This window comes from Plectropomus leopardus, chromosome 20, assembly GCF_008729295.1.
Source record: "Plectropomus leopardus isolate mb chromosome 20, YSFRI_Pleo_2.0, whole genome shotgun sequence".
NCBI lineage: Eukaryota > Metazoa > Chordata > Actinopteri > Perciformes > Serranidae > Plectropomus > Plectropomus leopardus.
Genome location: NC_056482.1, coordinates 27,234,634 through 27,261,920, shown reverse-complemented (window position 1 = coordinate 27,261,920; position 27,287 = coordinate 27,234,634). Strand labels below are relative to the sequence as shown.

Here is a 27,287-nt window from a genome sequence, read left to right as displayed (position 1 = left end):
AGCTAAATGTTATTGTTAGCCCCATCTGCTGGCAGCAGAAAATATCTGGTTTAAATTGTACTGTGTAGCTTAGAAATGATAAATTAAATATTATTGTTATAAATGATTAATAAATAAATAAAAAATGTGGGGAAACACAGTAAGCAACCTGGGAAGAAATGTCCCACAGATTTAAAAAAATAAAAAATAATAAATAAAAGGTAAAAGGTAGACCTAAAAAAATATTTTTTTTAAAGAGGAGGAAAGTGAAAAAATAATATAGGAAAAAATTCTAGAACACTATATTCATTATTATAGTTTTTTTTTTTCTATTTCAGTTATTGTCTTTGAATTCTAAATAATGTTTTCATGGGAAAAAAATCAGCTCTTGTTTTTTTGTATTAAAGATAATAATAATAATTATAATAATATATTTTTTTTAATTGATTTTGGTAAAGATTATTATCTCTAAGCCATAATTAAATAGATGACAAAAATCTTGTTAATTCAGAAAAAATTGAATTAATGAGGATATTATCTCATAATTCATAATCAAATAAAAAAAGTATTAGCATGTTAAATCAAAAATAAAAGAGCCACTAATAAAAATTAGAAATTGTGAGAATATTAGTTTGCCAATCCATAACAAAATAAATAAGAAAAATCTTATTAATTCAGAAAAAATGACAATTTATAAGATTGTTAGTATTTAAATAATAAATTAAATTTGGATATCTAGTAAATTCAGAAAATGAGAATATTAGATTATTATATTGGGAATTTAGAATAATTTGAAAAATAATACAGAAAAACAATAGCGGATTTTTTTCTATGCCCGAAATAAAGATTTTAATTTTTTTTCCTTAAAAAAAGGATTTTTTAAAAATATTTTTTATTTAAGAGGCTACATTAAGCTGCTGTATCTTTGTATCTGTATCTTCACAGTCAAGTGTGGGAAAACGGCAGAAGTATCCTCAAAGCTGATTGGCTGTAGCTGTGCTGCAATCTGATTGGCTGTTGCCTCACCTACTGATCGGTGATTGGTTCGTAGCTTTCAACCGTTCGTGTTTGTTTTACAGTAGCTAGTACGTGCGGATCATGAGCGGGGGAGAAAAAAGCAGATTTTCTCCTCCTGCATACCTTATAAAGTCTATATTTAGAAGTAAAATTTGGGATTAAACACACCGGAACCAACTTTTCGCTGGACATTGTTATAATCCGAATTTTTGGGTGAAACAAACAGATTTAACGGGGAGTCGCTCTCCGGGCTAACTGCCGATGTGAAGCTAGCTAACTGGAGAAGACGGTTGGAGTAACTTTCGGAAATAAGGAGTAAATATGACAAAAAAGAGGGACAACACGGTGAAAGTGGACAAACAAAGCTACCCAGACTGACACACAAAACTGGAATGGAAAAGAACAAACTGGTATGTACTCAATTAAACTGGGCGGAGAAAGCGCCGTGAAGTTAGTCTGAAGTTGGAGACCACCGCTGACGCAGCGGCTGCTTTGGCATCATCGATATATTACTGATTAGATAACATACACTAAAACATTTCTTTGATGCCTTCATGCTGACTTGCCAATATTATTAAAAATATTATTGAATAAAAAGTGTCAGCACAGTTTTTATAAATACTCGTGCAATTTATTTTACATTAATAATTTTGTTGATTGAAATAATAGCAGATGTTTGTTTGTTTATTAACAAACATTATTAGCTTCTGTTTTAAACAGTAGCTACATTTCCTGTTTTCATGTACAATATTACACAAATAACGGCATACATGCTCACAGTTGGACAAAACACCTTACAACACAAACACAACAGTAAACATAGACTCAACGATTGTCTAACACATACAGCAGCTCTACAAAATAATCTCACCCCTCAATAGCTGATAAAATAGAATAAGTAGAAACCATCAACTGAATCACAAAAAATGTTGATAATAGCTCAAAATCGAATTCATATCTTCAAGACCATCCAAAGTATATATATTACGTACAATGATCTAAACCTTTCCTTGAATGAATACAATCTTAACTTGATTGCTTGTTTCCAATAGCTTGAACTTTTATTTTAGAGATTAAAAAAAAAAGAATAAATCCATGTGTTTAATACCCAGTAACTTCCATGTGCTGTGACCCAGCGATTCAGATTTAATATCAAACTATATCACTACATTTGACACACAGGGTACACCTTCTATATTGTATTTCAGTGATTTTTTTTATTTTAGAGATTTTCTTTAAATGAAAACATACATGTTTTTTAACCTAATAACTTCCATGTTATGGGACCCATCAACTCAAATTCAATGTGAAAATGTGTCACTACACTTGACTCACAGGACACGCCCCTTCTTATTGCATTTTAATGCTTTTTCAAGTTTATATTCAAATGTTTTATAGAAAATTCAGATTTTTCCTTAAGGTTATGTTTGATATAATCCAGCGACTCACAGTTAATGTGAAAATGTATTACCAAATTTGACACCTTTTTTTAAAAAAATTGTATTATTTTTTTTATTTATAATTTATTTATTATTATATTCATTTTACAGAAAATCCATGTTCTTTTCTAATAGCTTCCATTGTGATCCAAGGACTTACATTTTGTACAAAAAAATTATCACTACATTTTACATATTAAGGCTTTTTATGTTATATTAATGTTTTTATGGAAAATGTTTTTTTTCCAATTACTTTAATGTAATAAAACTCAAAGGCTTAAAATTATTATTACTACAGTTTACATTCAGAACACACATCTTCATATTGTACTTTAGCGCTTTTTCTATTTTATATGAATATTTTTTATTAAAAAATAATGTTTTATTTATTCGTTTGTTTTTTTTTTTTTACCAGATATGATTACTACACTGTTCACACAGGACTCGCATCTTTGTATTGGATTTTAGTGCTTCTTCTACATTTTATAGAAATATTTTTATGATCGTCTTTTCAATAGCTTCCATGTACTGGGACCCAGTGAGCCATAGTCATTTAATATAATCTGTCTTTTGGAAATGAAGAGGTCAATGCATCCTGTTTCATCTCCTCAGATTTCCTTTTTGTTGTGCTCAAAGGCTTCTCCTCCTGTCTAAGTGAGCAGTCACTTAATGCACTGCAAAACCATTATTTTACTCTTGGAATACGGAAAAGACCTGTATTTTAGCTGCTTTTTTAAAAAGCTCGTCCAAGTCCAGCTCTGAAATCCAAGCACTCCCCAAAGAAAAGGCTGACTGCTCTGTCTGAATGAGGGATTAAAGACTGAGGAAAAATAAAGTAACCCAATATCACAATCAACCTGACCCGATACGATGTTCTCACGCGAGGAATCTGATGCTCTATTAAGAGGCGAAGAAGAAAGAGAGGAAGACGGGCCATTGAGAAAAGGAGGGGAGGGAGGAAGTGGCTCTAAAAACAAATGACTGCTCAGGGAGTTGGTTCATAAAAAGGCAGAGTAGTTCAGCTTTAGTTCACAAAAGGTAGCCAAATAAGGAGAGAAATGCCTCAGAAAGAAGATGGTCATTAACTATATATGAACTTCCTGTTATATTGAGTCAGTAGTTATATGAATATTGTGTAGAGGGCTTTTTTAATGTGACATGAAAGGATTAAAATCAAAATTTAAATGGTTTTGCAGGCCTGCCTCAGGCGTCAGTATTTGGAAAACCATGCTATAGTAAAAAACCTGTAATAGTAAAACAGTGCCATCATGACAAAACTTGGCATTTAAAGGGTTAAAAGTATGAAAATTTAATGAGTGTTTGGTATTTATGATTAGAACTGATTTTGGTTAAAAAGAAAAATCTCAATGAAAGTAGAAAATCATATTAATGTATAATATTTTATAGCCTGATTTTGGAAAAGCACATTGTGTGTGCAGAGCAATAAGAGTGTGAGTATTTGACACTGCACAAAAAATGTCTTTTCATCTAAAAACAGTGGCATCATGACAAAAACTTGGCATTTAATTAATGGGTTCTGAAAATTATTAATTAATTTGATAATTATGATTATGACTGATGATTTAAAATTTCACTCAGTTAAAGTATAAAATAGTATTTATGTACAATATCTTTTTAAAGCTTGATTTTTGAAAAGTGTTTTTTGTGTGCAGAGCAATACAAGTGTGTGTCATATTTAAACAGAGCCCTAAGGGTTAAATTGTTGGCTCCACCAGTTTGGTTAACAGAAAACAGTGTAAACAGTCTGCAGCTCTACACCAGAGCGCTGCTTTGTCTCCATCATGTGGCAATTAAAAAGTCCTACAGGTGGCATTAAAAGACGCCTCAAACAGGTTCTCTGAACTCATAAACGGTGAAGCTCGAATCTTTTCTGATTTATAAAGTGGTGCTCAGGGGAGTTTAATAACTTCAGTGCAGTAAAGAAAGAAACAGGCTTATTTTACATACGCTGAAGTGTTTTCAGTCATTCAAATTTGGCTTGTTTGCTAATATCATATCTTCATTTCTCTCTGTGGTGTGACAAACTCAGAACACATTGTTACTTCACATGGATTTTAACCCTTTGCAACTGGAGAAATTTGGTTTGATTTCTTTTGAAAACATAGGGGGAAGGCAACAAGGAACTTACCAAGACCAGGCCCAAAAAATAGCCCCAAAAAATTACCTCAAAATAAGCAGCAAAAAAGTAAAAAACATCAAACATGAAAATGACCTAGAAAAAGTGCTAAATAAATTCATTTATTTTATTATGTTTTTTTCTGTTACATAATTTTATCCCTATTTTTGGATTATTACCTTATAATCCTCTCATCCTTTTTAAAACAAATTTTTAGGTAAGATTTCTTGCAATTTTTGGGACATATCTTGTTACATTGGTCATCAATGCAGCACAAAAAAACTGATGTCAATTGAAGTTTTAAAGGGTCTGTTTGATCTGTAGATGCCTGAGGGTGGAGCTGTTGTATCAGGAGACGGATGAAGCACAGTTCTGGCCTGATAGTTCCTGTACTCGGTGAGTAATGTCCCCCAGAGGAAACTCTTTTTCACTATCAGGGCAAAAACATGACACACACCTACTGACTGAGCAGTTACATCAGCTGTTTCCTAGAAACTGACGAATTATATCATCATGTTGTTAAAGATCAATCCAGAGGAGGAGTCTGCTGAAAATAGGGGAAAGAGTAAGAGACTCTATTATTAATCAGATTATAGAACACTGATATTTTACCATGTAACCCCCCCACCCAAAAAAACAGCTTATTTCACACGATTCATATTTGATTTATTTGATCAAAAATCAAAGTGTGGTTAAAAACATGAAGGTTTATTTTCTGATAAAGAAAGAGATGACTGATTGCAGTGTAGACTATAATTAAACGAAGGTCAAACACTTGTGTCCGGTGCTCACGGAAAACAAGATAAACAAAAAAGAAATCCAGACATTCAAAAAATATGAAAAACGTGTTTCAAACACTGCCGGTCTTCGGTGTTTTAAAGCCCTGATGAAGACTGGGAGTGGTCAAAACATGGTGGTTTTTTATTTTCCTGCATCTTTTATGTTTTTCTTTCAATTCAGTTGAAGTCAATTCAATTTATAAAGGTCATTATCACAAATCACAATTTGCCTTAGAGGGCTTTACAGCACATGAAATCCCTCTGTTCTTAGACACTCACAATGACTACTGAAAAAATCCCCCCAAAAAACCTTTAACGGGAAAAACAAAAAAACAATTAGATACCTCAGGAAGAGCGATGGAGGAGGGATCCCTCTTCTAGGCAGGTAGAATTGCACAGCAACAATAATAGCAACAAAACATAACATAACCATAGCAACAGACAAAAATTAATAGATGTAATCCATCATAGCATTTAAAATTACATGCAAATGTTGTCGGTTATGTATTTAGCAATAATAGTCATATGATATAATAATAATGGAGGTATGACTAAACTGTCTCTGTTTACCTGCTGCAACTGACTCTACATGGTGTGTTTTTTTTCTTTTTTGCACATGTCATATGAAAACATTTCTTCTTTAAAAGAGTGAATGGTTACAGCTGATCAGATTGAATTTGAATTGTCTTAAAACTATTTCACAATCCTCCATCTTCTCTTCTTGCAGGGCGACCGGCTGATACTCGTGGCATGCAGCATTAAGGTATGTAAAGACACATCCACACAAACAGTGCGCTTTGTGACTCCCTCCTTTTGTTCTCACATTCTGCCACTTGGTCCTCCTCGCTCTGTCAATGAAATTATTCATAATTTTCAATCAGCAATTCGTCAGTGTTTAACAGTAATTGAATTTTGATAGGGAGCAATTATTCATAATTTAAGGTTATTTGCATTAATTTGTAATATTAATGGGTTCTTTTGGGTTGAGAGAAGAGATGAGTATTTGGTCACAGAGGAGCTCCACCACTCCAGGCATTTATCCACTGACATTACCCAGCATCCCTAGCACTGCTTGCATGGCACAGGTCGAGTAAGGGACAGAAAAAATAGAGAAAGAAAAGAGATTCTTTGAACTTGCAGAGAAGAGCTTAAGTAAAATCCTTCACTGTCTCTTGAAAGTGATTTCTCAAAATTGTAATTGCCAACGACGAGTGTTGTGAAATTCAGTGTCCTATTTAATCATGTTAAACCAGTGCAAACTGGTTGTGCTTTAGCGAGATTTCTCTGTTTCCAGCTGATTTTTACGGACTAAATGTGTGTGTGGCAATGTGTTGCTGTGTTTCCAACGGTTGTTTAGGCATGAAAAGTTTGTTTTTTTTCTGTAGAGGCTTAGCTGCTTTTCCTGCAAGCCTAGTCGCATTAAAACCAATTGTTTTTTGTGTTTTTCATTTTTATTTATCTTTTAGCAGTGATAGTCTGAGCCAGGTGCATTATGTTGTATAATGTGCATTATGTTGTTCTATCTGTCTGTAAGTCTGGCGTGCGCAATATTTTAAGAACGTCTTGAGGGAATATCTTCACATTTAGCACAAGCTGTCACTTGGACTCAAGGATGAACTGATTAGATTTTGGTTGTCATAGGTCAAAAGTCAAGGTCCCTGTGACCTTGTCTCATACTTGTGAATGCAGTATTTCAAGAAAACCTTGAGGTGACATTTTGATTAGAATTTGGTCTTCAAAGGTCAAGGTCATTGTGGCCTTGAATCTGTCTCATTCTTGTGAAAGTGATATCTCCAGTTCATCTTGAGGGAAATTAATCAAATTTGACACAGACATTCACTTGGACTGAATGATAAGCTGATTAGAATTTGATGGTCAAAGGTCAAGGTCACTGCGGCCTTGCATCCATCTCATTCTTGTGAACTGTCTGAAGATGGACTAGAGGGAGTGTCCCATAATTTTGCTCATACGTCCACTTGAACTCAAGAATGAACTGGTTAGAGTCTGGAGGTTGAAGGTCAAAGGTTAAAGTCACGGTGACCTCATTAACCTTTTTTTTGGCCATACATTATGAAGTCATGCGCTCAAATTTCACACAAGTGTATAATAGTTTATAATAACATTTAAATCCGAGTGGTCAAAGGTCAACTATGACATCATAATGTTCTGCAAAAATACATTATTTAGCATCATAACTCTGAAACAGGAGGGGAGAAATTTGATCAGACGCTGAATTGGTGACACGAATCATAAAAACTGTGCTGATTGTAGAGATCTTCTGTGCTGCTGGGGGGGAGATGTGTGTGAAGCGCCCATGTTGTCACAGATATGGATGTAAACTGTAGACGTTACTTAACTGTTGTGCGAAGGCATTCAACCTTGTGGCCGTGTTTCTAGATACAGAGACGTTGCTTTTCTTGCCGAGGAGGCATGAAAAGTGGTTGTTTTTTTACTGAGACATTGCTGCTTTTCTGTCACGATTGTGTTCCCAAACTGGGTTTTTAAGCCAAAACATGATATTTTCCTAACCATAACCAAGTGGTTTTTGTACCTAAACCTAACCCACAGTGTTATGTTTCAACAAATCCGCTAAATAATTACACGTAAACGCATCCGGTGTTTGTAGAAACGTACAAGTCCAAGATTTATTCAGGTGATTTGGTTGCCACTGTGCCTATAAGTACAGCTTCACAGAGCTGCTAGCACTCTTTTTTGGGGGTTTTTCTTTTCAATTTCCTCCAAGTACCAGATGATAATAGACAATCCCATGGTGTTACATTTACTCCTCCAATTTCAAGTATAATGAGATTTTTGGGGCTGGCCACAGAGAGGTTAGCGTATGTGAAGGTGTGAGATAAGAAACATATTCGTCGGTTAATAAAAAAGCCGGTTTCAGTCTGGAATAACTGATTTTCTGATCCAGCGCTCAGAGTGTCACATGTCATCGCCTAGATTGTTTTGACACCCTGTTAAGAAATTCAGGAGGAGGACGGCCAGCTCATGAAATTTGCAGATCCTGATTGAATTTAGGATATTTTCTTAAAGGCCATGCTCTGTGTGTGTGTGTGTAGGTTGAGATGATGGGGGTAGGTTTGAATGTCTTTCTCAGCTGTATTCCTCTGTGGGATTTGAGACCGGATTGGGAGGGGAGAGTCCTCCACCCATGAATGTAGGTGCTCTCTTACATCAAGCAGACAGATATTGGATCTTTTTTTTTTTTTTTTTGGTCTTACACACCTCTCTGTCTGGTCACGCTTGACTTTGCTCAGTCTTTGTACATTTTGACAGACCTCAAAGGCTTCAAAGAGTCCAAGTCCCCCCCAGCACCACCTACATCCAGTACAGAAAACTCTGACCAGACTCCAGAAGAAAAGGCTCCAAAAATATTCCATTACTTGGACTCTTTATATTTGTTCAATTTAAAAATTCGGTAAAATGTATATCCCGACATGTTTTTTTATACATGGAAACTTGGAATAAAAAAAATTTGGATTGAGTGAAACTGTATTTATTTATTTACTTATTTTATCGACATCATACTAGTTAAATTCAAATATATTGACTAAACTGGAGTCAGCCAAATACCCTCAAATAACAGTTTATGATTTCATGTGACAAAATTCATTGACACTTCACTATATTTAACGTTTTAAACCTGCATTGAGCTGTTTTTTGCCACTTGGGGGCAGTACAACAAGCTGTAAACATTCATTGACTCGTTATATCACCTTTAAAAGGTGATATTAGAGATGATGCAGAGTTGGGAGATCATTCTTAAAGAGTTGTTGACATATTTCCCCCCAAACCCCAAATATTAATCTCAGCGTGGCATTATGGGAGAAGTCAGAGGACTAACAAAGTCATTATTATTCATCGTCTGGATACCATGAATGTCTAAACTAAATGCCATGGTAATCCATGAAATTGTTATCGATATTTCAGACTGGACCAAAGTGGGTGACTCATTTCATACATTTCTATGTTTCATATATACATTTTTTAAGTGTCATAGTTCTGATTATATACATATGAGCTGACTTTGTCATTGGAAGGAGGAAGGGTGTGAAACCTAGGCAACTAAGCTACAGAGCTCTGCAGACCGCTGCTGAAAGCAAAAACATTTGTATTTTAGCAAGACATCTACAACATTGCCAGTGAAAACTGTGCTGCCAAAACCAGTTGTTTTATAGCAAGTGATCAGGTGCATTTCCAGCAGCGATTGTACCATCAGAAGAGGGTGATTTTCGTAAGCATTGGTGATGTTTCCAACAGCAGTTGCGCCAACCTAACAGGGTCCTTTTTAGCAAGAAGTTGTTTGCATTTCCAGCGGCGATTGTGCCACCAAAAGTGGGTGTTTTTCAGCAACAGATTAGTGGTATTTCCAGCTGCAATTGTGCCTCCAAACTAGGGCTGCAGCTATCGAATATTTTAGTAATCGAGTATTCTACTGAAAATTCCATCGATTAATCGAGTAATTGGATAAAACATATTTTTGTTTAGTTAAAGAGCAATTATAAATATACATGGGACAATAAGACATTTCACCTAACAATGAACCATTGGTTTCCCTTTTTAACTACCCAGTTAGCTTTATTATGTTTTTATTTTCCACCCTCATCACTCTACAGTGCTGTGTTTTTACAGATTAAATAAAGCCTGTATGAAAGGCACGTTAGCCACGCATCCACAGTAGTCATAATTAATAGAAACCTAGCCCTCCGCAGGGCTAACGTTATGTTAGCAAGGTACAGTAACGTTAATCTCATTAATTAGCGCTACATTAACTTAATTTTGCCTTGTCTCGGGTGACGGTCCTCCGCTCTCGGAGTAAACAGGGGGCCTTCGGTGGAGATGCTGCAGCATTGAAGACGTACTGTTGTGGTATGCAAGCGCTGTCTTACAGTGAATACACGCAGCAGTGTTCGCCTTGGTGTCCAGCTTGAAATACTCCCACACTTTTGACATTTTCTGCCTTTTCTTTGTGCCTTTCTCTTCGCTTTCGTCGCCTTCTTCGTCGTTACCTCTTCATCCATGGTTAAAACCAAACATATCCGCCGCCTCTTTCTTCTTACTTTACGTGCGTGACGTCAGCGCGTTGTGCCGCATTAAAAGTAGTCCGGGCGAAATACCATGCTTTGAGCTGGCAAAATTAAATGATTCCTCGAAGCAGAGAAAATTCCTCAATCATTTTTTGTAATCGAGTTACTCGAATTATTCGAGGAATCGTTTCAGCCCTACTCCAAACTGAGTGTTTTTAAGTGAGATATTGCTGCAATTCCAGTGGTGATTGCGACACCAAACTGGGTGTTTGATAGTGAGACATCAGTGGCATATTCAATGGTGATTGTACCACCAAAAGTGGGTGTTTTTTTGAGTCATCAGTGGAATTTCCCAGCACCGATTGTGCCACCAAACTGGGTGTTTTAAGTGAGACATTGAAGCCGTTTCCTGTGGTAATTGTACCACCAAAGCAGTTGTTTTATAGAGAGACATTAGTGACATTGCCAGCAGCGATTGTGCCACCAGAGGTAGGTTTATTTTAGCAAGACATAAGCAGCAACTTGGTGGCCACTGTGCCAATTAAAGTGGGTGTTTTTTAGCGAGACATCGGCAGCATTTCTAGTTATGATTGTGCCAAAAAAAGGGAAAATTTATTAGCAAGATATGGGCAGCATTTCCAGCCACAATTGTATCACCAAAAGCAGTTTTTTTTCTCATTTTCAGTGACACTTTAGCCACCAAAAGTGGTTTTCTTTCCACAAGACATCAGCATCAATTTCAGCCGTGAATGTGCATCTATAAGCAGGTGTTTTTTAGCGCTTTTGCATATCCAGTGGTGATTGTGACAGCTAAAACAGGTATTGAGACATTAATGTTATTCCCAGCCCCGATTGTGCCAACAAATACGGGTATTTTAAGCCCAAACATGATCTTTACCTACCCCTATCCATGTGGTTTTTATGTCTAAACATAACCACACATTAACCTCAGTGTTGTTGAAACATAAAGTTTTAACATAATAATGTACAAATGTTACACATCTGTTGTTTGCAGTAGCGTACAATTAAAAACATTTATTCTGGCAACATCTAATATCCTGAGTATATACTATAATCTTAATGAAAACCTCCCCCTTGTTGCTTCAGGTCCCAAATTCCCAGAAAAAATTACTGACCTCCTTGTGAGACCCTAACATCAAGTATTTAGTACGTGACTTTGTGAAGTCAGAACGATTCATTTTCACGTCCTAAATCTGCCACCCGCTCGCGAAATCCACCCCAAGAAAATGAAGAAATCCCGCTGACTTCACTGACTGAAAGATGTCAGCTAATATGCAGATCAGGGGCCGGAGCAGACACTTTTCCCTCCTTTAACTTCTCAGTTTTAATGTATCACCTTGAAATCCACAGGGCATCCTCCCAGGAGTCCCTTTGTCTATGAATGCTAATGGGATCTCTCTATGTTAATAATAAATAGCTGCTGATAAAATAATAAATTTCTAATGCCCCCCCTCTCAGACCTTTTCCTCTCTCCGCCGTCTCAGATTAGTTTATCAGGGCTTTGCCGCCCCAAACACTTTGGGCTTAATTATTTAAAATGCATGAAAAATTCATATCCTTCTTTTTTTGGGTGCAAAAGCCATCGTTCAGCCTCTGAAAAATTTGGAAAAAGAGGCAGAGGGGGATGAAATATTCAGCAGTGCGCAGGCCCTTCAATTATTTTTCAGATGCATGAATGTTAAAAAACACATGCCCACTGAAATGAGCATTTTAAGGCAGAATAATTCCTACAGCAGTATAATACAGTATTGTCAATTATTCAGGGCTAAATCTCCCCGCCGACACTTTACACATTTATGTTTAATCACATTCAGGGAATTTGGATACAATCACATTGCTGCCATTTGTTTTTTTCACCCTGAAGCGATGCAATTAAGTGTTGGAAAAAAAAAAAGTTAGAGGATATTTTATGCTGGCAAATATTTAAAAAGAAGTGAGTTGTGTCCATGTGGGAGTGGAACCCAGTGCTCCAGTTTACTGCTCGCAGGCTTCCACTTCTTCTACTGGCTTTTGTGGACGGTTGAGCACTCTGTTCGTTTACATGCACAGTTAAGGGGAGCTACGGTTATAGCTCAAATAGTCCATTTAATTGGACTACTGTCCTTGTCCCAGTATACAAGCACCGGGGGAGAATCAATTTATTAACGGAAGTATGTTCAACTCCGTCATATTCAGTGGAGATATGCCCCCTTTCAGCTAGTTACTAAATGAATCACAATGTCTGTTTACAATAACTTAGAAAACCACAGCTTCAAGTACAGCAATGAGCAAACTTTGCCTTCATGGATGAGTTTTAAGTGTACGCTATATTTAGAATATTTTCACCGCCTTACCTTGCAGGAAGACAGGCCCTACCAACGGGGTTTTGAAGTTGTCCTTTTAAAAAAACGCCAGACTGCTTTGAGGAAAACACTCAGTATGTTTACCTGATGTTAGAAAAACTTGTATTATTGTGTTAGTCTGTCTAAAACTGGACTTTTAAAGTACATGTAAACATACAAGTCTTACTGAAATCTAACTAAATTGAATTTCTCAAAGTTGGACAAACACGCCAAGATAATTCGATTTGAAGTAGAGCTATTCTTATACGCCTCAGTCAGAGCTCAGCTGTTCTGCGCTGGAACTGTTCGTTATTTTTAAAGGGGGACGGGATGCTGCAACATGGGTCAGGCGTTCCCCGGTGCTTGTATACTGGGACAAGGACAGCAGTCCAATTGAGGAGCTTAATGAAGAGAAAAAACTGTAAACGCACTGACTCATTTAACTTAACCAAACAGTGGAGCTGCTGCCCTGTCGTTGCCTCTAGCAGCTATTGTGGAGGGTAAAGAAGAGAAAACTTTCAAATATACTGCACAGTTACGCTGATATTGAGTTTTTTAGGTGGCTAAATATGTTTTGTAGTAGCAGTACATTGCGTAGCTTCTGTGCCAGTGTTGTGGGGCTGCTCTGTATTTATAACGGGAGGTGGGTGGCTCTGGTGTGACTTTTTTCTTCAAATGAAATACAAAATATTACCATTTAAAGCTGTGTGTCCCTCACCTCAGCCAAAATACAAAAACACAAGTCCCTCCCCAGTGTTTAATTTTTTTAAATGCCTGACCCGTTTTGCACCCCTTCCCCCTTCATAAATAACGAACAGTCCCAGTGTGGCGACTAGGAGTGCCTACAAAACGCCAAGGCCAGCCAAGGTTAGACTGAAGCGTATACGTGAAAGAGTAGCTCAGCTCCGAATTGAATTATCAAGGTGTGTTTGTCTGAATATGAGAAATTCGAATTAGGATTACGATTACGATTTCAGTCGTAAAGACTGAAGACTATCATGTTTACAGGTATTTTAAAAGTCCAGTATTAGTCGGACCAACGCAATATTCCACTTTTTCTAACATCGCGTAAACGCACTGACTGTCTCCGTCCCCACTGGTTTGGTTTCCATCAATGTTTAACACACAACAAAACATGAAAAGAGAAAAGCTGTTTCCATTCTCATCTGTAATTTAAGCATTCCTCTGTGTTCTCTCCTATCCGCGGTATCGCTCTACGCTACACAAACGCTTTTGTTTGCTGGCTGTCATTGTGCTGTATTATTTAGAAGCAGAACAAACAGAAAGCCCTCGCTGTCTTCTTCTCCTCTTCCAAATTCATTTGAACACTGGCTCCTCAGGCCTGTCAGTGCATCCACCACAGGGATCAATTTCACCACTGCAAACCCACTGGATCAGATCAGATGGGACGCCCACGCTATCTTTATCTTTGGCGAGCGCAGGCCCTCCGAGGAGCCGGGTGACGACATCTTCGGGGGGCTTTCTTTCTTCACATTGAGATGATTTTGTGAAACTTATCAGAGAAACTCTTACTGAAACTTTCTGATTAACTTTTAGGAGGAGAGGTTGCAGTTTAATATCAAAACTCCTTCATGTAATTGAAAGGAACATAAGTGATGATGAGGGTTAAATGATGGGCTCAGAGACGTATTGGAGTCTCAAATTAATTTAAATTGCTGCATGACATGCCCAGAGGTTCTGGGTCAGTATTTTTTTCTTTCCCCTGTCTTCCTCCGTTGCGTCCTCCGTCCCTGTTTAACCTACTATTTAAATAAAGAATGAGGAAACGATCAAAGATAAATCTCTGAGATAAATCTTTAAGAAACATGTCACACACTTACTAAAGGGATTATTTTGTAAATTGAGTTTAAGTAGCACCAAAACTATTTTTCGATTAATCAATTGGCCAATTGGGAGGTAAAATTCACCTGCGTAACATTACTTGAGCTGAAGGGGGCTGTCATCAAGCACGGTCTGACCACGCCATTACCATCGTGAGAAGTGGTCTGAGCCACTGAATGAGTTGTTTTTGAACCAGGTTTTTTAAAGTTATACATTTTTCACTCAGATTTTTGTGGACGCTTAATTAGACTTTCATCTTTGATATCGTGTATACATTTTTTACTATTTCAAGTCACTATTTCATGTGGCTATTAGACAACTTCCAAATATGTTTGCGTATGCTTTCAATTATAGTGCTTAAAAAATAAAGAAAATCAAAATTGGCAGGTCAAGCATTTAAAAAAAATTGGAAATCCAGTTGGTGCGTCTATATAGTATCTTTGTGACGATTGTACTACATACCCTTTGACAAAACACTCCCGCCAGATAGTCAGACCTGTATCAGATAATCAGAATTAAAACTGAAGTCTTAAATTAGTTTTAAAAACTATAAACTGTGTTTGTAACTGAGCTCAATATGAACTAAACAATATGAACCAAATCCTTGTAGTAAGTCAGAGTAGTGAGCGTGTCTGATGTGAGTGAATGTGTTCATTTGTTACACTAACAGATTTTGAAAGCGTTCAGATGATTAAAACATTTATTAACCCGCTCCATGCAATAAATTATTCATATGGACAGCTCATTTCAAAAATCATGTCTGCTACATAGCTTACATTATTATTATATTAATAGTGTTATATTAGCATTATGGCATAAATTATTAAGGATTATGGTTATATTGAATTTCTAAGACTGTGTGCTGCATCGTGGGACAATCAAAAGTCACATTAAATATTAGAAGAAGAGCTTGTGTTGATTGACATTTGGTGAAATCGCACAAACTCAACGCTCACATTTTCTCGAAATGAAAGCAATCACTCGAATCTTGATGTTTATTAATGTTAACGACATGATTGCTACAATAAATCTTTCTGGTAGAAAACTGGACCACATTTAAACCCAATATTTTGGGTGTTAGTGGTGTAGTACGTGCATGTATGCAATGTGCTTTTATATCCGTATGAATGTCTGTCATTTTGTATATTTGTAGCATAGCATAATCTCTTGAACTCTGACCCCTTTGCTCATATATCTATGGCAATCCATAGCTTGAAAGTTTCAGTACAATTCTTAACTTTATTGCGAAACATCACCTCAGAGATACAATACAATCATTTGCGGAGCTCGCCAGAAAAGTTAAAACTTTAAAGTCATAGCTTCATACGTTGTAGATTGTTTGTGCTTGGTTCTTATGCTGATTTATTAAAGTCATTGCGACTTCTGTCAGCTGTCAACGAGCTGTCATCTGTGTGCAGTTCAGGCAGTGTGAAGTATCTTCAACTGTGCAAAGGATTGTGGGTCAGAATAAGCAGAAAAGCAAGTTGGCTTGCTGCTGTTAAGTGCAACCGGATGTAGTAGGCTATCCTGGCAGTATAGAGAGTGCAAAAATTACCTCAATGAAAGTAGAGGAAAATATTAATGTATTATATTTTTTCCTGCTAGACTTTGAAAAGTGCATTTTGTAACTGACAAAGGGTTAACATGTTCTTTTGTTGACAGACGTGCTCTGTAAATGAAGCGTCTTCAGTATGATGATTCAGATAGCAGATATCAATACTAAACTTTAAATTTCAACATGTGCATTTTTTATGCACATAAGTTCATTGTAAAGCATTTTTTTGATAACATACAGCATCCTGTGCTAAAAACTATTCAGGTATTCAGAAGTGCTTTCAGACTCCCGTTAGTATGGTTTCTATGGATGGACTCTCTCTGCTCAGCTAAGATGGCTAGTGCGGGTGATAATGACACTTTGCCTCACTCCTGGGGATAATCACACACACTCACACACACACACATGCACAACACAAACCATAGTATCCTTTCACGCTGGGCTCATTTGCATTCTCATCAGTATGCATGAAATTTCTCGCTGAACTTTAATACCCTAACTGCTGCATAATACACTTTAATGAGCATAAAAGTGAGCATGACAATTAAAACTCGCATTAATCACTGAACGCTGAGGGGCGGGGACGTGGGGATGAGATGAGAGAGAAGGGAGGGAGGGTGTGGGAGGATACTCAGGACTGGGGGGGATAAAGAGCACTCCAGAGAGGATGGGGGGGAGAAAGAGAAAAGATATTGAAGTGAAAAATGAAGAAAGAATGGATGGTAAAGAGCATTAAAGAAGGAGGAGGGGAGAATGAGAAAAAGACGATTGAGGTGAGAGCTCTTCTATTTAAGTGTTGAGTAGCTGGAAGAGGCGTCACCACGGGAACAGAGGATGAATGATGTGTTTTTATCTCACAAGTTTGTGGACATGCCCTGCTCATCCTGTTATAGTGCTCCGTTTTTATTTTTTCCTTCTTTCTGTTTCCTCACTTTCTCCCTTTGTTCCTCTGTAAAGACTGACAGGGAGTCTCTTTCATAATGAGGATTACATTCCCTGATAATTAAATCCAAACAGGTTTTTTTTGCACCTTTACCTTCCCCCTACCATGCTCCTTCTTCTTCTTTGACACACATGATTTGGGGGTTATGAATATTCAGATACATGCACATGTGATCTAATTTGGACGTCTCACACATCTGATCTTTCCACAGAAAACAGCACTACTGAGCTCAGCTATAAATTTGATTTTCTTTGTTGGTCTTGTACTTTTACCTTTGATTCTTAAGCACATTTTGCCGATAACACTTCTCTACTTTTAAATAACTGAATTATCTAAATACTTCTTGTACCCACTGCATAAAATCCACGAATACAGACACACACACAAAGATTTACATGCAGCCAACACACTGACCTGAGCATGAATTATTTGCTGCTTTAAATACTGTATAATTTATTGTGTCCTTAACATGTTAATTACGGCAATTAAATATCAAGATGTCTTTATGCACAGACCCAACACACACACACACACAGTTCCCATAGTCTAATCACCATTTTCATTGCAGATATGACACATTTCTTACAGTATTTGACCTCCTTTGTCCTCCCTTTAGCTGAGCTGAGAAGGATGTGTGGTTGCACGTGTGTGTGTGTGTGTGTGTGTGTGCGCACGTGTGTTTGATTGTGTGAGTGTGTGTGTGAGGCAGTAGGAGGCATAATAAAAACTCCATCTGCATTTCCATAAATCAGAGAGGCAGGTTTGTTGTCACCCAGTTGAGGGCCTGAGAGCGTGGCCCCGAGGCCTGTAGGGATTATAAGACCGTCTCTGTATGTATGTATGTGTGTGTGTGTGTATGTGTATGTGTGAGTGTGTTTGTGTTTGTGAGTGTGTGTCTGTCACGGTACCCACAACTCATCTGCAGCGCTGCATACACTTAATGTTTAAAACATATTGTATCTTCTCATATTTTTTCTTCAGCCTGTGTCTCCCTTCCTGTTTCTGCCCTCCACTGATGTCACACAGATCTGTGTTTCACACTTCTTTATGTACCTCCACTCTTAATATCACCATAATTTCAAAGTATTTTGCTTTAAAATGACATGGAATTCGTCTTTGGTTCTATATTGCTTTCAGTGTTACACTGAACAATTTATAGGATGATAGAAATAGTCATAAAACTAAAAACAAGCACAAATAAAAAGAGGTAAAAATAAACATATTGCACATTGATTAATAACAGAATCACTCATACAGTCGTTGCAGTTTTAAACACACATTATGGGTAACGTTGTAAAATGGTCACAGTTTCCCCCCAAAAAACCCTCCTTGGCAATTTTTAGAAAAAACCTAATATCTTACTTGACATATGTCAACATAAAAACTGCTTTATAGTGACTTTTGGTTTCACACAAGACATGAAAAGCAGTCTCATGGATGAAAGTCCTGTGTTTGTTTGACCCATTCAACTCTCCTCCCTTCCACTCACCACAACCAGACTTTCTCGCTCTTCATACTACATGCCCTGACTTTCTCCGTTGCTCCTGTAATAATCACTACTGCCACAGATCACCACCTAATACAAGAACATAAATAACAGATGTAATTTCTGCTCGTAAAAATGCTGTATTTTGTTGTATTTTGAAGGAGAACAGCCTCATATTCTCATTAGGAATGATAAAACATTAACAGACGATAGATAAATTGGTCATTAAGAATTAAATTTGAAAATGTGAAACTTAATCGATCAACTGTTTGGCTATGCAGTGATAACATATGCAATATGTTTCTGTTTGTTATTGTTTGACATTAGCAAAGTTTTTATGTTTTATTTTTCTAATAATATTTTTCACTTTCCTTAATAAAAATTAAGGAAAGTGAAACCCTAATTTTTATCTCACTTATAATTCAAAATAGTAGGCTATTAGTACATATCACCAATAATGGTTATAGAGAGTATTTTTGCAGATATTTGGTCGCAAACCAAAGTATTGGACAGATTTTTACCTGATGATGGCACTAGATAAAAAAGTCAGAGTATAACCAGACAATTCAAACCACAAATGTTAACCTCATAGTGGCGCTAGAAGAAAAGTCTGAGGATTTTTAAAGTCATTAGGATTCATCCTCTTGGGATCTTGAATGTCTGGACAAAATTTTATCGCTGTCTATCGAATAGTTGTTGAAATATTTCAGTATGGACTAAAGTGGTGGACCGACTAACTGAAGGACATGCCCCTAGCATGGCTAAAACAATGAAAAGAAAGCAGCTGCATGGCCTAATAAATAAGGTGTCATGATGAGATGTATGCACTCTCAGCAGAAAAAAAGATAAGAACGTTATTAACATAATGAGCGTCTGAAATTTAAATGTAATACAATGAAGGAGGAATGTCTAAAAGATTAATCTAAAGTCAGTTGTTGGAAGGTGACTGTCTTATTGAAGGCAGTGTGTCATGTGTGTCTGTGTTGCTGTCTTCCTCTCTTTGCCCACCTACTGTTACCACCATGCTGAGTGAATAGGCTCAGTCATTACTGCGCTTCGACTGCGCTGTCTGCGGGGTAAAATGAGACAATAGTAAAGATTTTCATCCAGGGGGCCTAAATCATTTACACAGCATGGAGCGAGTGTGCTGAAATGAGGCTGCTGATAGCTCTGTCCTGCCGGAGCAGCAGGTGGTACTGTAACTGGGAAAAAAAGCATGACAGATAAACTCATTACAGTGACAAACCGACTGTTTACGCATGAATAAAACTGTTTAAAATCAGGACTGTAATGTTCCCCCGGTGCTGATCAAAAGGAGATATCTACTGTAACATCTTTGGCTGGGACTGCTGGGACAACACATACTCAAAGTACTACTGTTTGAGATAAACAAAGTATAAATGTGAGGGTGGCAGTGGTGGAAGAAGTATTCAGATCTCTTTAAAGAGCAGTACTACATTGTGAAAATACTGACACTATAAGTAAAAGTCCTGCATTCCAAACCTCGCTTAACTGTACATGTATTGGCAAAATGTACTTCTAGTATGAAAGGTAAAAATATATATATCGAATACACTCAAGGTTCGTGGCTTGTTCCACCTGTGATACAAAAATGACTATATTGCGAACATCGAGTATAAATTGTAACATTGTTTCTAAAAGCCACTGCAATTTCGGTTCTCTTGCTTTCTTTCTAGGGCTCTTTCTCTCCCACAGACACACACACAGAGCAGGGCTTTCGCAGAGCTCCAGACCGTGACTATTTAGTCACATTTGTTAATACTGTTAATATATGAACTGAAGAGCTGTTAGTTTGTTTTCAGCTAACATTGAATTAATCATCAGGTTTAACGGCGCTGCGGAAAACAGTCTAACTTTATGAGTGGTAGTGGCGGTAGTGTGAGCAGGCGAGGCTTGTGTTTGTATCTGTAGAGCTCTGATTGCAACTATTTAGTCACATTTTGCAACCACAGAGCACAGGAGTGACTTGCAAATATTAGTAATATATGAACTGGAGAGCTGTTAGTTTGTTGCCTGCTCATTGAATGCATCCTCTTGGTTAGACGTGTCGCGGTATCTGTTAAACTGTCTGTTAATGCTTACATCCAACTGTTAACTGAAAGCTTCAAGTCCACAGAAAAAACATTGACACTTATGGCCCGAAATGAGTCAGGTTTCCTGCTTTGACTTATGTAATTTCAACCATAGTTTTTAATACTTTTAAATTTTCATTATAAAAGCACTTTATTTAACTTCCTTGTAACTGTATTTTATTAAATGTTATTATAACAGTAGCGTATTCAACTTTATTATATGACATTAGCTACTTCATTTAATTTTTGTGTAACTGCAGTTCATTCAATAATTTTGTATTTTAATAATTAACATTAGTTTAAAGGACATTTTTTTTTAAAAAACAGTGAGATATATATTGTGTATTGCAATATTGCCTTAAAATATTGCAATATTGTTTTAAGGCCATAATGCCTAGCCCCACCTTAAGGCAACGAACTACTTGGGTATGGTGAGAAGGAGATTGTCTACGGGAAAAAATAAACGCTGACTTTGAGTGGCACAAACACAGAAGTAAGAAGGCGTCGTTGGTTTGGTTTAGGCATCAAAAGTACTTGGTTATGGTTAGAAAGAGATTGCAGAGAAAAAAACACTTCACATGGAGTACTGCAAACATGGTGGTAAGAAGGGGTTGTCCACTCGGTTTAGTCAAAAAACTACTTGTTTGGAAGAGATTGTGAATGTCTTCAAAACCACCAGCGTTAATGCTCTTTAAGTAAAGCATCTGAATACTTTGTGCACACCTACATTAGCATTCAGAGTCATGTTTATGCCACCTAACGAATGCAAGGTCAAAATTTACTGTCCTTTTATCTCTGGTTCGATCTCCACTAACTTATGAGAAAAATATCTGGCTTTGAAGATGATTGACTCCTTTCACAGGCCGCTCCGACTGTGTCTGTGTCCTGTCTGGGGCTGAGCAGGTGGTGTACTGTGGGCCTGCTGCTGGAAACCAGGTTGATGAGGGCAGTGAGACTGAATCATTCAGTAAATGAGGCTAAAGTGGCTGAAAAGCTGGGTGACGATTCTCTGCGGGTTCTTCCTTTGATTCAGTGTTAATATGAGAAATATTGATTAGAGGAGCTTTAAGAAAAGAGGAGCTAATCTGGTCTCGCCGGTGTTTCATAGCCTGAGGGGAAGCTAAATTGAAAAATGTGACGTATATGGTTAAAACTGGAGTGCACTTTGGACAGTGGATCTGGTTTGATTTGACTCAGTGGATGCATGAATGTGAGGGAGGATGATTTGTAGGCCTAATTTTTCTTTGCTCAAATATTCCTGTTTTATGTAACATATATTTATAGTTCAGCATCTGTGTGAGACACACCAGACTTTCTTACAACTCCAAGCTGAAACCATCCGCATCATTATTAGAGGCACAGCGCAACAGACGTAGTTTAACCCTCAGGGACTGTTTGGCCATTTTACGTGCTTTTCATTCTTTATTTTTTGATTGTTTTGGCTGCGTTAATGCATGCATAAATTTAGGCAACGTTGGGGAATTTTGTTTAATCTGCCCCAGAGCCTGACTGGGACAGTCACAAAGCTGCTGTGCAGCAAACTGTAAGGTTGAAATGAGAAAGATGCACTCCGGTTATTCTCTGTATTTTATTATTAGTCAGAAAAACCAGGGCTTTGTGACCTCAAACTTAGACTAGTAACAATAAAAGTGTGTAATAGTGAATAAAAGTGTGTAATAGTGAATAGTTTGAGTTTCTGCAGAGTCCACAAAGTTAAGAGCTTTTAAGATCTTCATCTTCTAAGATCATCTTACGTGCTTTTCCTTCTTCGTTTTTTATTGTTTTGGTTGCGTTCATGCATATGGCATGAATTTTGGCAAGACTGTGTATTTTTGTTTAATCTCGGAGTTTCTCTAAGTCAATTTTTGATCCCACAGCCATCAAAGCTTAAAAACATGCATAGTATTTTTTCTGGGTGTCATTCTGTGCTTTGGCTTTAGAATTTGTAATTTCTTCCTATTTTTGACCGGATAACATCATGTTTTTACCATATTTGGCATATGGAGAAAATACATAGGTTAGGTTAGTCCCTCTTTTGGGTACGAGCTCCTCCTCGTTATGAGGAAGCTGGTTGGTGCCAGTGTCTTTCAAGCCTCTCCGCGTTTGTTTGTTTTGGTGCCGTGCATTGTTCACCCCCTCAGCGATGCAAATGGACGCAAATTGTTATCTGATGATGTATACGAAATAAAAGATATAGCATAGTATGAAACAATAGACATTTTTTTATGGTCAGACGATAAAGGTTATCATATTGCACAGCCCTATGCTCAACATGTGGTCATCATCAAATAGTGTTCATTTCCTGCCAGAGAGCAAAGAATTACTGCTTTGTGTTGCACACAACAGTTTAACTACAAAAACGGTGCAAAGTGTTTTCATACTGAACCCATTGTTTCAATTGTAGCTGACTCCTCAGGGACTGGTTTACACCTGGGACTCCAGGTGAATGCAATTAACCAGCTGATTAAACAGAAATCCAGCCGTTTTCCCCAAAGGGCAAATGGGCAACAACAACATGACCATTATCTCAAGTGAACTCTGTCCAGTTCGCCTGGGGTGAGATCGCTCATGGAGAAGGAATCAGAATCATAGTTACAATTACAAACCCCTTTTTACACACTGTGTACTGTATCATCAGTGACTGAACTAATTACACTTACACAAGATCTTGTACTATACTGGAGTATTTTCATTTTCTTCTACCTTTTGGTTTTGTACATACCATAGTACGTACATCTTTACATTATCTTCTCAAGTTCAGGCCTGTTAGAAAAATGATGTCATAACTGAAATGAAATAAAATTTCAGTACAAAATATGAAATGAAATGAAAATACTTTAAAACTAAGAATAAAATTACACTTGTAAAAAAAAAGATAAGTTAAAAAAAGTTTTAAAAAATGCAGAAAAAATACTTATTTTTATACTTATTTTTATTCCATCCCTCGAGGTGTTGCAGTACAGGAACTACTTGATGATACTTACTGATTGGTACAAAAAGACAAAAGAGAGTGTAACAAAGGAGTGTATAACAGGTACAGACATGGTATAAACTAGGGGAATAATCAAAGCACATAAGAAAACAAACACACCGAATTTAACATGTTACACATGTGTACAACATAACAAACAACAACAAAAATAAATTAAAAAAGGTCAAATAATAGCCCAGTTATTCTAATAATAATATATTTCAAATCAATTATATTTGGGAAATTTTGTAAAATCTGGCATTCATAATTATGTGTAAGTGTGTTTGTGTGCAATGGGAAACCGAATAAAAGGAAACAAGAATAAAATGGTAAAATAACATTGATAATAATAATAGTAATAGCAATAATAGTATACATAATATAGTAAAAATACTAATTCACATTTAAAAAAACATTGTGTGGTTAAATAAGAGTAAGTAGTCTACTTCTTTCATCTTCTGCTACTGTATTTCCAATAATGAGTTGTGTTTTCTTTAAACTGCTCCACATTCCTGTGGACCTTTAAACGTCACACGGGGGGCGGTGTTGCGTTCACTGCCCCCTCCCCCAAAACCACGAGGCTCCGGTGTTGACAGGCCCGATCACCGCCCCACAGGCACCGTTCAGTCCGGCTTTTCTAGCTCACTACCCCCACACAAAGCAGCTCGCCTCGCCGCTCAGTCGGCACTATCTGCTGATAAAACCCAGCGCCTGGAAGCTGCTCAGAAGGTCGTTTTTACTCCGGTTTTGTCGCTTTTCTGATCCCAAACCTCACAAAGGATTAACGGCCGTGCGGGAATTCCGCCATCCGGTCCTTTTTTAGCACGGAGCTAACCGGGCAGACCCCGCCTCCTCTTAATTTGTCAACAAAGGGGTTTGACAAGCTCGGAGAGGCCCTGCCCCCATGTTTCCATAAAAGGATGATTTGGCCATACACGGCCAACAACCGAGCCGTGTGTAACCTCTTCCCGTCCCCGTCCCGTTCATATGGTGCGTTGACTTCCTCCGTCGCCGTTAAAGCGGAGCTATCATGGCGGAGCGCGTACAGCAGCCCCCGGCCAAGCGGCTCTGCTGTCGACCGGGATACAGCGCGACATGTCGGCAAGGCCAGCGGGCCGCGGGGGCTCCGTGCGGCGGCTCCGGAGCCACCCAGGGCGAGTCGAGCAAAACCCAGAACCCGGAGACCCTGCTGGACATCGCGGCGAGGAAAGTCGCGGAGAAGTGGCCGTTTCAGAGGGTCGAGGAGCGTTTCGAGCGGATCCCGGAGCCCGTTCAGAGACGGATCGTTTACTGGTCTTTCCCGAGGAGCGAGCGGGAGATCTGCATGTACTCGTCGTTCAACACCGGCGGGGAGGAGCTCGGGAGTAGCGGGGAGAGTAGCAACGAAACGCGGCTGCCGTTCCGACGGGGCATCGCTCTGCTGGAGAGCGGCTGCGTGGACAACGTACTGCAAGTCGGTGAGTGATGTGACGGGACCGGGCAGTACGAATATAACCCTATCTGACAGTTAATCACCCTATAAGACTCGTATCGACGATTTTATGTGAATATCGGGTAAAAATAGGCAGATAAAGTGACCGGGTTTGAAAACAAAGGGTGAAGCGGTCATGCGGCAGAGGAGCGCCTACAATGGGGCTTTAAATCTGCTGTGTGCATGAATGGGAATGTGTGACTGGGGCATTTAAATCCTGTTTTGCTTGGGGCAGTTTGAATGTGAAATGCATGGTACAAAGCCATAGAAAAACCTCTAATTGTGGTGAAAATCAAGCTGTGGCTTTAACAAAAGAGGAATCCCTGCATTTTTACCACAAGTCATTGAAAAACTTTAGCAGAAATGATAAACCACCATATTGTGCTTTAAAAAAAAATAGGCTAATTTGAAATTCAACCACATCAATTTGTGACATAAAAGTAAGATTTTCACAAGACAGGGAGGCATCAGAAGTCACCTCAAAGTACTTCATATGTCCTTAAATTGAACAATATATCACATTGTTTGAGCTTATGTGACTTCCATGAAGCACAAGGGGGCATTTCAGCTCATTTTTTATTCTCCAAGTCACAGTTTCTGGCAAAAATTCCTCACATTAGCAGAGATGACACAGCATGACCTTTTAAGATAATTACTTAAATGATTACGTGGAAGTATTCAAAGTAGTTTGAATGTGAAATGCAGGGTACATCGCCTTATAAGTCATTTAGTTGTGTTGAAAATCAGACTGTGGCTTCAACAAAAGAGGAATTCCCACATTTCTTACATGAGAATCATTGAGAAACTTTAACTGAGTAAGTATAAAAAACCATATTTACTGCTTGCTAATGATTTTTCAGTAATATTCTTGTACCACTTACCTTTTTTTGCTTGCAATTTTTGGGTAATTTCTTCTGAAGATGCTCATAGCCATTTCCCCATGTTTTGAAAGAAAAGAGAAAAATTGGATCAGGCATTAAAGCTCATTTTTATGTATTAAAATCACAATTTCTTGCCAGATCTAGCACATAAAGACTTTGACACAGTATGACCTTTTAAAATAATTCTTTAAATGCTTACATAAAAGTATTGAGTAATAAGGGAAGTACACAGGGATGGGTTGGGTGTCAACTGACACACATTACATTTGAATGAGTTGTTTTGTGTGTGCCACAGTACAGATGCTGTTGTCTCGCTGTCAGGATACGCGTTGTGCACAAATTGGTTAATAAAGTTGAAGTACTGAGTTGGAAAGCAGTCAATTATGCAGTCTCACGTAATCATTGTTATATATTTAGATTGCCTGTTATTACTGAAATGTTTGAGCAGAATAACCATTACAGAAGTGAATGTGCTCTATTTCCAAATGGCTAAAATGAGACCAGCTACCGTGTGTGAGCTTGTTTAAAACCCACTGAAAGGAGATTTTCTCTCCAAGTGAAACAAGAACAGACACCTGTGAGCTGAGCTGACAGCTGCTTGTGCATGACAAGTTTACCCCACCAGCAATACAAATCAATCACTCAGTAACATTTGATTTTATGTCATATTTTTCGTACTATTTTTACGTGCTTTCTCGGCCCTCTTTGAGATTTTAATTACCCAGCAGCACACATATCAAATGCCCAGCATCCCTATTGTGAGTTTGGCACTTTGTTCCTATTTTCATGTTCATTTGTGTCTTTCAAGCTTCCTGTCGCCTCCAAAAGGGAAGGCAAACAAAAGCATCTTTTCACTCCCTTGTTAAGTAGAAGAGATTTGGAAAGGAGGAAGCGTATTGAGCACAACGATTCTTTTAAATGGGCGATGATTCACACCAGTTTGCAGCCAATTGGTTTGGGTTTGCGTCTTTGTGTGTGTTTGTAATCGAGCACTTTGGCTGCAGCCAGCGTGGTGTTGAAGTTGAAGGGATAGTTTTTGGTTTGCAGCCTTGGTCATTGCGTGGTCAACCTTTGATTGTGTCTATCACCTGTGAGTTCAGCAGATTCAGGACACCTTCTCAGGGAGCGCCAAGGGCTGTAATCCCATTACTCTGCATGGTTAATTTGAATTGTAATGCAATCTGAACACTTGAGTTGCTGCAAGGCACGTCACTTGTCTCCCCGCTTTTAAATGCATGTGGGCTTTGTGAAGGGCCACAGGGAATACACCAGTGATTCTCAACTCACGGCCCACTGGCCAAATCTGGTGCCCG

At 37.9% G+C, this 27,287-nt stretch overlaps 1 protein-coding gene and 1 long non-coding RNA gene across 2 annotated transcripts in view; both read left to right on the top strand.

Annotated features, from left to right (window-relative positions):
- The first annotated feature begins 1,093 nt into the window (after positions 1-1,093).
- LOC121959473 lies at positions 1,094-8,793 on the top strand. The gene is made up of 4 exons (XR_006106916.1): positions 1,094-1,406; positions 4,897-4,968; positions 6,079-6,114; positions 8,640-8,793. It is a non-coding gene; the product is annotated as an uncharacterized LOC121959473 (long non-coding RNA).
- Positions 8,794-24,425: 15,632 nt separating this feature from the next.
- Positions 24,426-27,287, top strand: part of LOC121959929 (zinc finger SWIM domain-containing protein 6) — a 46,359-nt gene continuing 43,497 nt past the window's right edge. Inside the window, exon 1 of the mRNA XM_042509482.1 lies at positions 24,426-25,079. Within this exon, the coding sequence (XP_042365416.1) occupies positions 24,653-25,079 (427 nt within the window). The 5' untranslated portion in view covers positions 24,426-24,652. The remainder of the gene's footprint in view (positions 25,080-27,287) is intronic.